The 14,212-nt window shown below is 40.0% G+C and overlaps 1 protein-coding gene and 1 long non-coding RNA gene across 3 annotated transcripts in view; one reads left to right on the top strand and one right to left on the bottom strand.

Annotated features, from left to right (window-relative positions):
• EIF3L (eukaryotic translation initiation factor 3 subunit L) overlaps positions 1-4,393 on the bottom strand; it is a 32,181-nt gene extending 27,788 nt beyond the window's left edge. The window contains exons 1-4 of one of the 2 annotated variants that reach the window (XM_077168781.1): positions 4,261-4,393; positions 3,886-3,934; positions 2,990-3,200; positions 5-84 (exon numbers count right to left, since the gene is read on the bottom strand). In XM_077168781.1, coding sequence (XP_077024896.1) covers positions 5-84; positions 2,990-3,200; positions 3,886-3,934; positions 4,261-4,293 — 373 coding nt within the window. In that variant the 5' untranslated portion in view covers positions 4,294-4,393. Of the gene's footprint in view, positions 1-4; positions 85-2,989; positions 3,201-3,885; positions 3,935-4,260 lie in introns of those variants that run through there. The other variant, XM_077168783.1, reaches the window with a different exon arrangement.
• A 327-nt stretch (positions 4,394-4,720) lies between these two features.
• On the top strand, positions 4,721-7,974 carry LOC143690960 (uncharacterized). The gene is made up of 3 exons (XR_013179291.1): positions 4,721-4,786; positions 5,589-5,687; positions 7,879-7,974. It is a non-coding gene; the product is annotated as an uncharacterized LOC143690960 (long non-coding RNA).
• The last annotated feature ends 6,238 nt before the right edge of the window (positions 7,975-14,212 follow it).

Raw genomic sequence — 14,212 nt, 5'->3', positions numbered from 1 at the left:
CTACCATTGCCAACCTGTGGAGCAATGGCTTCGGCCTCAGGCCAAGGAGTATTCTTGAAGAATCTTTCAGTCAGCTTGGTCCAGCTGAAAGTCAAACAGAAAAATGGTAGAACCCACAAACACAAAGGCCCTAAGAGAGTCAACCCTCACACTTGACAGATGCCAGGGTTAAAGCCCTCCAAGCCCACAGCTTTCTACATCCAAATCTGCACCTCAGACAACCTGATCTTAATACAGTAAAACATTCTTTTTACACCAGTTAGGCACTCACCAAGCTTTTCAGGATACTCTCCTACTTTTTTAGATTCCCTTTCCTTATCCACTTTCTGAGAGCATTTTGCTCCCTTTCCCTCGCCAAACACGGAAGCAAATTAGTCTGTTGCAGTCTGATGCCAGAACAAACCTACAACAACCAATTCAAACACTGCAGCCCCTGATGTCTCACAACCCTACAAGGTTTCTGTTCATTTTCCCTAGCCTCATCCCCATGACAGCTGTTTGCATTTGGTAAGGCTGAGATGGACTGGTTTTTATAAAGGGGATTTATTCAGTTATAAATTAACTAATTTGGGAAGGCACAGGGTGACATCTGCTGGGCTTCTCTCCCTGCTTCTGGGTTCCTTTCTGTTGGGTCTGAGCCAGCTCTGAGCTGTAAACTGCATTGTGCTGGGCTGCGATGAGCTCCTTCTCTCTCTTCTGACCTCTCCTTTTAAGCCTCAGTCAGTGTGGAAGGCACTCCTCTTAGCCAACCGCAGATGTAATCAGCCACAGATGATTTTCACATGCTGATGATTTAAGCCCACAGCAACAGAACTGGGCATCATCACTGGGCCAAGTTGACACCTGAACCTAACTACCAGAGCAGCTAATTCAACTTTTCCCCACTCTCCTCAAGCCATGCTGCTCTCTCTTCTCTGGCTCTCAGTTCGAAATACAACATGCTCAGGTCCCCACTCAAAAGACAGAACAAACAGAAGCCTCCTCAATCACCTTGTAAAACTCCTCTATACTTACCAACTCCTTTTTCTCACTCCCTATTTCTCAGCCCACTGCCATCTAGCTTCTGCCTATTTTTAAATAAACAGCCTCTAAATTGCCAAATTCAATTGGCTCCTTTTTCATCTTGATTCTGCTAGAGAATATGGACATTTGTTGATCAATCCCTTATCCTTCAAAGTCTCTTCTCTCTTGGTTCTTATGACACTTCCACTGATTTACTAGCAAGTTTTTTCTGTTCTGTCTCATTTACTGATTCCTTTTCCTCTGCCCATCTGTAAAGAAACAAATTTCTTACGGCACCAATCAGTCTTTTCACTTAGCATTCTCCTCAGGAAGGATCTACCCTATGTTTGCCTTCAGCTACCAGCTATATCCCTCTGTGCTATCCATTACAGTAGGTACCAACCACATGTGGCTGGCACGACTGAGGAAGCGAATAACTTGGGTATGTGAGTCTACCTTTAGAACTGTAAATTTTAAGAAATACCTACAGATCAAGTATTTACAATGAAAATGTAGTATGTGAACTGAGATATTCGATAAATGTAAAACACACATTAAACTTAGAAGACTTAGTATGAAGACATAAAAGATCTCATTAACAGTCTTTGTTGTTATTGAACAGATTTTAAAGTTGGTATGGGTTACAATTCCACAATTTTAGGTTTTTACTTCTAGCCGCTCTAAGGTACTGGAGTCTAAAAGAAATGTCAATATGATTCAGCACTCATAATCACTTGCTATACCCTACCTTTTCTGTACAATTCCTCAATTACCTTTGATCTTTCTCCCACTCTTTAGGAGTATCTGGGCTATGGCCATTCTAGCTTTTTCATGTTGGAAGGGGCTGTCAATAATATGAGATAGGGGGATGGAACTAGCTGATGTTCTGGAGAGGCTGGCCCCTCTGCATTTCAGGACTTATCTGGTCCAGGGACCCATCTGGAGGTTGTAGGTTTCTGGAAAGTTAATCTAGCAGATGGAATCTTTGTAGAATCTTATATAATGCCCTAAGTAGTCTTTAGTTTTGACAGGAATGGTTTTGGTTGAGGTTTGGCAAGTTATGATAAGAAGCAACGTCTAACTGAAGCTTGCAATGGTTTTTTTTTTATACTGATTATTTGCAAAATTATATTTTGGGTACATGGGATTAAATAACATTAAAATGAATTTTAACTGTTTCTTTTAATATTTTTAATGTAGCTGCTGAACATTTTTAAATTACACTAGTGGCTAGTATCATGTTTCTATTAAATAGCAGCGGCCTATATATTTCTCATCAGAAAGGCCTGAGGAATGAAGGAAACAGATCAGGGATTAAGGTGCTCCTAGTCATTGACTCAGTAGGCCTCGAACCATATTGCTTTCACCATTCACCCTTCCAAGACTGGCTTAAATTCTATTACCTTGGCGAAGACTTTCTTTACTATCCCACCCTGGACTGATCCACCTCAGCTCTAATGCCCAGTACACGAAGGCAATCCTCAAAACACCAGAAGCAACCACTCTGGAGCCTGGCACACCACAGCACACACCGAGAGGTTGTAAAGCACAGAAGTTCAGAATTAGGCTCTGGTGTCAGACTGTATAATTTCAAAATCTAGCTCATCCACTTAGCTTCTACATACTTATACTCATGCACTTATCCCCTGTGTATTGTTTCTTCACCTATAAAAACAGGAAAACAACAGGACCTACTTCATAGGGTTACTGAGGAGGGTAACAAATAAGTCCAAAAGTACTCTGGGTACTGCCTGATCCATACTGATAATACATATTAACTGCCATTATAATTATTAACATAGCTACAGTTATTTAAGGCTTTATACAAATTCCTGGAGCTATAGTCCAACAAAATAACTTTCCCCTTTCCTACTGAGACTCCTGGGCAGTTTCTTCACAGAAAATGATTAAACAGCACCCCTTCTGTAGGGCCTGAATAGCTAGGCTAGTACCACACAGTGAGGTTATTTTGGCCAGCAGCACATACCTGTTCTCGTAGATGTCCTGGATCTCATACACCTTCTGGTCAATGACATCACTGGAGACTCGACTGGCCTGTAGCTCATAAACTTTCTGATCAATCAAATCTGAGACGGTTTTGTGGAAATACTGGATAAAATTTTTTATCACTTCAGGAATCACCTGATATGTCTGCTGTTCATACTGACGTTCATAAGCCAGGTCCTGCTTTGGATCTCCTACAGGTTGGATATAATAAATAAATAAATACTTTACAAAGTGCTCTCAGACCCATATTATGTGATGTAATGAAAAAGGCAGGACCATCCCCAAGTAACCATGAGCTAAATTCAAGTCTATGAAATTCAGTGTAACTCCCCTTTAAACAACTCAAAGAGATATAACCTTCCCTAAGTTGTTCTCCATCCCATCACCCTATTTCTTCAGGACATTTATCACTACTAAAACGATTTACTCAATTATTTGTTTTCTCTACTAGAAAGTAAAGTTCTAAGTACTAAATCAAGCCCAGTCTTTGTAAATTGTACAAAACCTCAAAGCTCCTCTACCCCACAAATACTTCATTTGAGTATGGTTTGAATCATTTCAACTTTTCACGTCAAAATTCTCTTTTTCGGCTAAAAGTTAAAACAAAGAGACCACAGTCTGGCCAGTCAAAAATCCTTCTCTTCTGAGACTGTTTAGACTGACCACAAAAAAGGGGGGGGGGGGGGAGAGTAGGAGGTTAGTTTATTAGATTCTACCCAACCCTCCCACTGAGAGTTAATAACTGACTCCAAGCCTGGACCATCAAGTAGCAGTTTTTAAGAGATACCCATCAGAGCTGTTCTGAGCCATTCAAAAAGGTGCCAATCCCTAAGATAGTCAAACAAACTCTTACCTGTATGTATATACAGGTCTTACCTGTATGCATATCATAGTCACCCGGGTAAGCATATGGATCATAAGCAGCCTAGAACGACAGACACACATAGTCAACAATTTGTGAATCCACAACCTTCGTCCCACGGGCATCCTGCGTCAAGTAGGAAGCTAGGGATACAGGCATGGGCAGGGTACAGCCTCTGTAGTCGGTCCCGAAAAAGGGAAGGACGAAGATGACCAGGCAAGAGAAGCGGGCGGGGAGACGGTGGCAAAGGAAGCCGGAGCTGTGGCTACTGCATAAGGGCCACGCGGGAAGGCAAGGCGAAAGCGAGACACCATCTCTCCCCGAGGCCCAGCACCCAGAGAGCCCCTGCCCAGGTCGTGGACCCGACCACGCGCTTACAAGCATCCTACCTCCGACTCGTAATCATCCGCGGGGTAGGACATAGCAGCAAAACTCGCGAAACCGCCGCCGAAAGAGAAAAAGAAATGCCACCGCCTGCCCTGTGAGACCGGAACTTCCGACACTTCTCGGTCCTGCTGGGAAACCGGAAGCCTTGCTATAGCCGGCGGCCACCTCAGATAGCCATGTTCGGAAGGGCTAAAAAAAAAAATAATAATAATAATAATAAAATAACTACAAGGCCTAAGTTCTTTCTATTTTCTTCAAAGAGAGGCTTTGAAAGAAAGTCACGTTATATGACTTTCATAAATTCAGAACTAAGGGCATGAAATAGTTCGGCATAAAGGGCGGGCAAATTAAGTCTCCTATGAAATGCCACACAAAAGATGTCTGACAGCTTCCTGGGTCCGCCTTCTTGCGTGAAAGGATATCCGGACGTAGGGGGCCTGACTACGGATTTAGGTGTGGGAGGCTTGCCTGAGGCAAATAACGTCTTCAAACTTTCCGGCCTCAAGACCCTAAATTTGCTGTGTTACAGTTGAGTCTTGGTTTCATTCAGTGAGGTGGTATTGAGAAAAGGCGCTCCCAACTTTGCACATTATGATTGGAGCAGGCAAGAACGAAGCCAGCTGTTTCTGTAGCAGAGAAGCTAAACTATCTATAGTTGGCCTAAGAGTTTATAGCAGAGGACCTCTTTTGTTGCTCAGGTGTGGCCTTTCTCTGAGCTCAGCTCTGCAGGGAAGATAGTTGCCCTCTCCCTACAGACATGACATCCAGGGGTGAAAGTCTCCCTGGCAATGTGGGACATGACTCCAGGGGATGAGCCTGGCCCTGGCGCTGTGGGATCACCTGCACTTTCCTCACCAAAAAGGGAAAGAGAAACCTAACAGAGTGAGATATCAGTGACTGAGAGTTAAAGTGAAGTCAAAGGGCTATTCTAGAGACTACTCTTACACAAGCTTTAGCTAGGTATTGCTAATTTCCACAGTTTGCCAGACCCCAAACAAAACCATTCCTGTTAACCCTGAGGAATACCTAGGGCTCTGTCTGAGATTGTATATAAGTTTCATGTACTAAGTTTATTTTCTGGAAATCTACAACCTCCAGATGGTTTCCTAAGCCAGGTAAGTCCTGAAATCCAGAGGAGCCAGCCTCTTCAAGAACATCAACTAGTTCCATCCCCCCGTCCCATATTATCGACACCCATTTCCAACATGAAAAAGTTAGAATGGGCAAATAACTCTAAAGATTGGGAGGGGGGTGGGGGGAGAGGGAGAATTAGAGAAGATAGGGTTTGGTGAATGACCAACCTAACTCGTTATATTGATATTTCTTTTAGTCTCCTGTGTCTTGGAGTAGCTAGAAAGAAAAACCTGAAATTGTGGAACTGTAACCCATGTCAAACACTGAAGTTTGTCCTATCACTACTTGTTACAATGTAGGTTGAAATTTATTGCTTTTTTTTTGTATATATATTTTGCAAGAAAAATGTTAAAAAAAAAAAAAAAAAAAAAACAGAAATGCCAGAGCCAGCTGTGGTGTTGTGGTGTGAAGCCCTAGGGCGAAGCCTGAGATCGAGTCAGCGCTTGAGCACCCAGGCTGTGCATTGTGATCGGAGTAGTAAGAGGTGCTCTTAGCTCTGCGGGAGCCCTGGAATTAGGGATGGAAGCTATAAGACAAGCCAACAGAAACCGGGAGGGGGCCTTGGTTTAGCCATCTGCCCGTTTACAATACCAAGACAGGAAATCTGGGTTCCAGTCCCTGCTATGCCTCTGATTTGCTGTGTGGCCAGAAGCAAGTTTCACCCTCTCTGGGCCCTAGCCTCCATATTTTCTAGTTATACTACCCTCTTTGCTTTTCCCATCTGCTTCAGGGCTTTTCTGCTTAGAATTACCTGTATCTAAATTCTAGAATGCAGTCCTTACAGACATCCACAAGGCATGCTGCATCACTCCTTCAGGTGTGTTTACTGTCATCAACTTAGAGCATCCTATTTTAGAATTACAACTCCCAGCTCCAGTGCCCTTTGCCCTGTTCTTGCTTTGTGTACCTTAGTTGCAGTGTCATCAAAGGTGTGATTAATTTACCATGGAACTAATGGAGCTTAAGTTTCATGTCTCTTTGATTCACCAGGTCTCTTCCATGACTCAGGAAGAGTAGCTAGCAATGTACTCACATGGTCAAAATTTGCCAATATAATATTGTTACTGCAATTGGTTCCAACCACTCTCTCCACTCTAATTCCCTTCTTTGCAATTCACACTATGTCTGTTGGCATTTGGATCTGGCAGAGGAAATCTAGTTGGGAACATTTGGGTTTAATAAGATGTATGTAAGTGACACTGCTCCTTCTGTGCATAATTAACTTATTGCAGGTCTCCCTAGGTAGGACACTTACCATCCCCTGTTGTCAGTGAGTGTCATCAATCAATTATGGAAAATGATAATATGAAATTGTCATATAAAGAGGCAACCAAAGGGCGGGCCACGGTGGCTCAGCAGGCAAGAACGCTTGCCTACCACGCCAGAGGACCTGGGTTCAATTCCCAGTGCCTGCCCATGTTAAAAAAAAAAAAAGAGGCAACTAAAGAGTAATTTGTCAGCCAAAAAAAAAGAGAAAACATTATGGAAGTGTTTCAGAACATTAACAAATATGTTACTTCTCTGGATTTGTGATGTTTGTGGTAGTTGTCACCTTTAAAAAATTATAATTGTTTGAGTTCTCAAGTTGTGCTGTGATTTCTCCTTCTAAATTGATACTCTCTTTCACACCTGGCTTTGTGTAATTTTCTAGTCGTCATTCTTCATATAAGATTCAGGCCCCACTGAACTTGGATCTCTTGTTTATAATACTATAGCATATATTTTATTTGTTAGTTTTTTTCTTTAAGACTTTCTACCCTCCTGTACACTCTAGTTTAGAGAATCACGATGCAAGTTAGAATGGTAAAGGCTCTGAGTGGAGCCTCTGCACTGGCTTCTTTTTCCCATTTTTATTAGTTCCTCATCATCTCTCCAATCACTAAATAGTGAACTGCTCTATCCTTCCTCGGTTGGTCCTTGGGTCTCTTCATTATCTACCTCACTCCCTGTCTCAGCCAATCCAGTATACTTAGATATCATCCGTATGCCACTAACTCCACAGATTTCTCTCTCTTCTCCAGACCCCACCCCTGACGTGGGCCCCTGGCCCATTGCCTGTTCCCATCACAACCTGAATATTTAATAAGCACCTCAAAGTTAATATCCAAACTGAACTCCTGACCTTCTGCTTCAACCCTGCTCCTCTCACAGTTTCCCCCATCTCAGTGAAGGGCAACACATTTCTTTCAGTTGCTCGGGCCTAAACCTCCAGAGCCATCCTTTACTCCTCTATCTTTTTACACCCCACATCAAATCCATCTGCAACTCTTGTTGGCTCTACCTTCAAAAATATTCTCAGATTCTCAGTTCTTACCACCTTGGTCTCTATTATCTTGGTTCAAACCACCATCATCTCACCTATATTATTGTAACAGCCTCCTCACTCTTCCTGCTTCCACTCTCAATCCATATCTGTCGAACTGCATTTAGAATGAAACTTACTCCACAAGCTGTAAAGAATAAAGTAAAACTGTCTTTATTCACAGATGGCATGATACTCTATATAGAAAATCCTAAGGACTCTACAAAGAAGTTACTGTAATAAATTTATCAACGTTATGTGAAATATGGTCAGTATGCACAAAAAATCTATTATATATTTTTTAAATAAAAAATATATTATTATATACTGGTTGTGATGATTAAGTTTATGTGTCAGCTTGGCCGGGTTATGGTGTCCAGTTGTTTGCTCAAACAAGCACTGGCCTGATTGTTACTTTGAGGATATTTCATGGATTTAAATAATCGTTAAGTTGATTACATCTTCTACAATCAACTGAGAAGATTGCCTTCAACAATGAGATAAGACTCATCTAAAAATAATGTATTAGATTAAATGTCCTTATAGTTAAGTCATTGTTACTTGCAGCCTAAAGCCGTCTTAATATGCCTTATCCCTTCATTTTATATTTTACACATAGAATCTTCTGTGTATTTGATTCAGGATTTGTAAATTCCAGAAGAAACCTGTGCATAAAATGTTATCAATGTTTTCAAATAAATTTATTGAGATATTAAAAAAAACTGAAACTTACACCATTGCGTTACATTTTCTTAGAAATGAAACTTTGCCCTAAAAGCAGATGTTTAGATGCCCTAAAACAGACTCTGAGATGTCTCATCACAGGGTATTTGATTTTGCAATGTTCGCTTGTTAATGGAAAAGCAGCACTTCAAAGGGAAGGAAACTGAACAGACCAAAGCTCCTGGAATAATTTTACCCAGGAGAGCTGTCTATAGAATTTGGGAGCTGTAAAGCTTCCCTGTTTTCTCTTGATCTTCTTTTGCCTGGGGGTTTGAGACAGGAAATTCCCTGAATCGGAAAAGCCATTAGTGCTATTTTACAGTCTGCCTGGATTTTTCAGCTGTGTTCAGTTCAAGCCCCATTTCCCACTGCATCCTGGGGTTTATATGAAGTTTACTTACTGTCCTGTTTGTTTCATTCTCCTGAACATGACCTTGTGACCCCTCTCCAGATTACTGCAATAGCATATGGACCCTAGGAGAGCAGTAGCTCTTGGCTTTGTCTTTATAAATCAGAACCAGAAGCATCCTATGGATCATCTGGTATAGAGGTCACTAAAAATCCAAACTAAGACTGCTAGATATAAGAACTACATGAAATAGCAGGCTGTTTCCTACCTGCATCTTTTATTTTTTAATTTATTTTGTATTATCAAACTAAAACAACATACAAACATGAACATTCTTTTTTAGAAAAAATTTTATTAATAAAACTAATCAACATACAATATGAACATTCTTTTTTATCACATAGTTGAATATTCATCATCATGATCATTTCTTAGAACATTTGCATCAATTCAGAAAAAGAAAAAGACAACAGAAAAAAAATTCATACATTCCATACCTTTTACCTCTTCCATTCATTGGTCACTAGCATTTCAATCTACTAAATTTATTTTGACATTTGTTCCCCTTATTATTTATTTATTGTTTATCCATATGTTTTACTCATCTGTCCATAAAGTAGATAAAAGAAGCATCAGACACAAGGTTTTCACAATCATACAGTCACATTGCAAAAGCTGTATCATTATACAATCTTCTTCAAGAAATATGGCTACTGGAACACAGCTCTACATTTTCAGGCAGTTCCCTCCAGCCTCTCTATTACATCTTGACTAACAAGGTGATACCTATTTAATGAGTAAGAATAACCTCCAGGATAACCTCTCCACTCTGGAGTCTCTCAGTCATTGACATTTTGTCTCATTTCTCTCTTCCCCCTTTTGGAAGAGAAGGTTTTCTCAATCCCTTCCTGCTGAGTTCCAGCTCATTCTAGGATTTCCTAACTGCATCTTAACTTGTATTCTTTCTTTCATCATAAACATTTAAGGTTCTTGTCCTTGCCCACAAATATTCACTCATTCTAAAAACACAAGGCCCTCTCTCTGTAATCTAAAAGAACAATTCTTGAATTGTTAAAAATATAATTCTCATGTTTATATCTTTTTCATTAATTTTATTTTATAATTTCCAAGATTTGAAAACATTCCATATAGCAACGACTCCTGCTTCTACCCTCCCCGTAGCCTGGTAACCCTTAATCTTCTTTCTGTTCTCTGCTATTTCTAAATATTTCATATAAGTGAAATCACAATATTTGTCCTCATGTGCCTTGCTTATTTTGCTGAGCATAATGCTGTCAAGGTCTGTCCATGTCATAGCGTGTCTCAGAATTTCATTCCTTCTTACAGCTGAATAATACTCCGTTGTAGGTATGTACCATATTTTATTTATCCATTCTTCTATTAATGGACACTGGGTTGTTTCTGCCTTTTGGCTATAGTGAATACTGCTGCTGTGAACATTAGTGTATGAATATCTGTTTAAGTCCCTGTTTTCAATGAACATTAGTGTACGAATATCTGTTTAAGTCCCTGTTTTCAATTTCCTTGGGTATATACCTCGGAGTGGAATTTGCCAAATCATATACCAATTCTCCATTTAACTTTTTGAGGAAATGCCATACTGCTTTCTACAGTGACAGTACCATTTTACCTTCCCATCATTTTCTATATTTTGATTGGGTTGGTAGGTACAGGAGTGTATATATTTGTCAAAAATCATTGACCTGAACACTTAAAATGTGAAGGTGTTATCATATGTATGTATTTTATGCTTGAATAAATTTGACTTTTCAATTATAAGTAAAATTGACAACAAACGAACCAAAAATTATTTTAGAACTTATATGATAGACAAAAAATATATACTCTTAATAAATTAAAATATAATTCTATCACAAATAGAGAGTGTGCACATAGTAGAGCTTATTTAATCCTTAAAGGAACCAACAGTGTGACAGAGCTGGCTCGAAAAGAATTTGAGGATGGATAGTTATTGAGCAAAGAAAAGCTGTTAGATTGCTAAGTTAGATCCAAACTTAAATCATGGTCTAAGGGCAATAAAATTGTAAACATTGGGATTATCTTCTCCGTTGGAAAAATAAACATCATTGTACCTTATCCATTTTCTTCAAGTTAACCTCTAACTTTACGAAATTCTAAGACAATTCTTGGTCTAAATCAAGTGTTAATCAAAGTTAAGTTTTCCCCAGAGAGTCTGATGTCTCTTACCTGGCCTTATTAAAAAATGCTCTAGCACAATATTAAAAATGCTCAAGCCCAATATTTAAAATCACAGGATCCCCATTCGCTATATTTTCAGATATTAGGTAATTTCCCCACACACTAGTTTTCATTATACTACTTTTAATAAAGACAGAACTATTTTAATTTCCTGTTAACTCTACTTAAAAACAACAGCCAAGTATGACAATAAATAGCAATTGTCTTCAGCCTCGGCGTGGCAATAATAGGGAGTAGTGGGGACTCTAGCAAACCAGCGCACCATGCCCACTCAAAGGGGAGAGTTGCTATGCAGCTCCAGCAACTGTTGCCAAGTAGGAAAGCAGGCCTTGCTTTGCCAGAGATTCCCATTTCTAAGAGAACCTGTAAGTCAATATTTTTTTCTGTAAAAGCTATCAATCTTTAAATGCTGACAAGCAGTTCAAATTTCTGAACAGGTCGATAGGGTTTGGGAAAGAAAGAATGAAAGGAAACTCAACCAGCTATTTCTAGCCTAAGGGGCCAAAGATGTCAATATCTGACCTAAAAATAACCCTGTCAGATGGTAAGACTGAGGCCCAGAGAGGAAGACCTTGCCCAAGTCACAAAGTGGCAGATTGGACTTGGATTCCCAGGCAGGCAAAGACTTTTTTTTTTATTTGAGGTTATTATTTATTACCTATTAAATAATGCAATTTTTATTGGTAGGGTAGCTAGGGTTTGAAACTGGTTCTAATGTTTTTTTTTAATTTATTAATTAAAAAATTAAGAAACAAAATAAAACATCAACATACATAATTCACATCATCACTTAGTTGCATATTCATCATTTCTTAGAACATTTGCATTAATTCAGAAAAAGAAATTAAAAGACAATAGAAAAAGAAATAAAGCGAACACAGAAAAGAAAAAAAAAGATTATACCTACTATACCCTTTACCCCTCGCTTTCATTGATCACTAGCATTTCAAACTAAATTTATTTTAGCATTTGTTCCCCCTATTATTTATTTTTGTTCCATATGTTCTACTCCTTTGTTCACAAGGTAGCTAAAAGGAGCATCAGACACAAGGTTTTCACAATCACACAGTCACATTGTGAAAGCTGTATCATTATTCAATCATCCTCAAGAGACCTGGCTACTGGAACACAGCTCTACATATTCAGGCAGTTCCCTCCAGCCTCTCCATTACATCTTGAATAACAAGATGATATCTACTTGATGCATAAGAATAACCTCCAGGATAACCTCTCGACTCTGTTTGGAATCTCTCAGCCATTGACACTTTGTCTCATTTCCCTCTTCCCCCTTTTGGTCGAGGTTTTCTCAATCCCTTGATGCTAAATCTCAGCTCATTCTAGGGTTTTTTTCAATCCCTTGATGCTGAGTCTCAGCTTATTCCAAGATCTCTGTCCCTCGTTGCCAGGGAGGCCCACAAGACAATGTTACTGGTATTTTCTTTGTCTCCTATTAGGTGCTTTATGTTTTATTTGCTGACTGACCAAATATAAATGGCTCGTGTGTGAATGAATGCTTGCAACACCCTCAGGGTCAAGTTCCAGCCAGTGTGATGTGCCCACTGTCATGTAGGATTTGTATGGTCTTAGCCAGCATCCTACCCTTATTAGTACATAAGGTACATGTACATAACGTTTGTTCCTTTCCTCTGTTTCCTTCTAGCTACAAATAGGGTTGGATTTTGTCTTTACTGATTATGGGGCAGAGGAGAGTTCAAGTTCCAGTCTGAAACTCTGAGGCTAATGAACGGAATCCACACTCAAACACAGCTCATTCTTCCCATTCCAACATTCAAGTAATTCCTGCAACAGATGGAGGGCTGGGCCATGCGGTTTATGCCTCCACAAATTTGACTTTAAATTAGAAGTAAAATTAACAACCACCTCTGTTTGTTCAGGGATCCTGCTTAGATTCAAAGTTTTCTGCTGAAGCAAACATCTTGGTAGGCAAGATGGTGTGGAGATCAATCTTTCTCCTCTTGATAGGAGAAAGAAAACAGTTCCAAAAATAATTGGATCCAAATTAGGAAGGGTCTTAACTACCAGCATAAAGGGTTTAGACTTCAACCTGAACTCAGTGGGCAAACAAGTTTCTAGGAACTTGAAGAGATTTGCCAATTTAGGCAGCATAGATACTTGTCATTTGAGATTCTAAGAAGAGAGAATGGAGGGAAGACTGTTTTGAAGGTCATTACTTGGAAAAAGAGGAGGAATAATAAAGTTTTTTTCAGGGGTACATTCATCAGGAGTGAGGTGTAAATGCTCAGATATCACTTAGACTTCCTGGAGTCAGGTTTCCTGCAGGCTCTTCATTTATGAAAGAGGGGAGTGTGGCCTTGGGCGGTGGTCTGGATTCAAATGCCACTTTTAACTGTCTTGCTCTGTACCCTTGTACAGTTCACATAATATTTCAGGGCCTCAGTTTTCTGATCTGCAAAGTGGATATAATAATATCTAAATGTATATCAAGCCCTTGGTAAATGGTATATGTTCAATAATATTTGTTTCTTGCCTGTTTCCTTCTAGCTACAAGTGGAGTTGGCATGTGTCCTTACTTGTTATCGGACAGAGGAGGAGAGTTCAAATATACTATTTTTCTACAATGATAATTCTCATAACGGTGTCCCGCAGACACTACAAAATCTGGAAGTGCTTTTTTCAACTGTCAGGAAGATTACTTTTTAATTGGGTTGGCTGACAGTGAGAGGGTTTATGTGGTGGGAAAAGTCCTTGACCCAAGAACGCTGGGCATCCGTGAACAGGCCACTTGTCTCTGTGATTTTGTAGTGGGGCGCACCCTTACAATTTCAGTTCTTCATCTATAAAATAGGGAGGTTCCTCCTTGCCCACCTTACAGAAGTGTTTGCGGGGCACAAAGACGTGAGAATTCTTCCAAAACAGTAATGGTAAATTCACGGTTATCTGTCTGGTTGCAGAACACTTCCTTGCTCCCGGATTTGTCCCTGGGGACCGTGAGCAGCTCAGTGGGCACCAAGTCTGATCCTGTGTCCTGGACGTGCAGCCGCTCTGTGACCGACTCTCGGACTGAAGTGTCGCTGTAGTGTCATTACGTTAATTATAACGCTTTGTAAATCATTAGTGATCAACGCGCGGGGGGGGGGGGCGAGAGACCGCAGACTAAAGAGAATCTATCACCCTTAGAAACTATTACTCCACAGCCCCACATTTTGACATACTTTCACTTTCC

Source organism: Tamandua tetradactyla, chromosome 7 (assembly GCF_023851605.1).
Source record: "Tamandua tetradactyla isolate mTamTet1 chromosome 7, mTamTet1.pri, whole genome shotgun sequence".
NCBI lineage: Eukaryota > Metazoa > Chordata > Mammalia > Pilosa > Myrmecophagidae > Tamandua > Tamandua tetradactyla.
The sequence above is the reverse complement of the archived record's forward strand: the minus strand, read 5'-3'. Positions and strand labels throughout refer to the sequence as shown.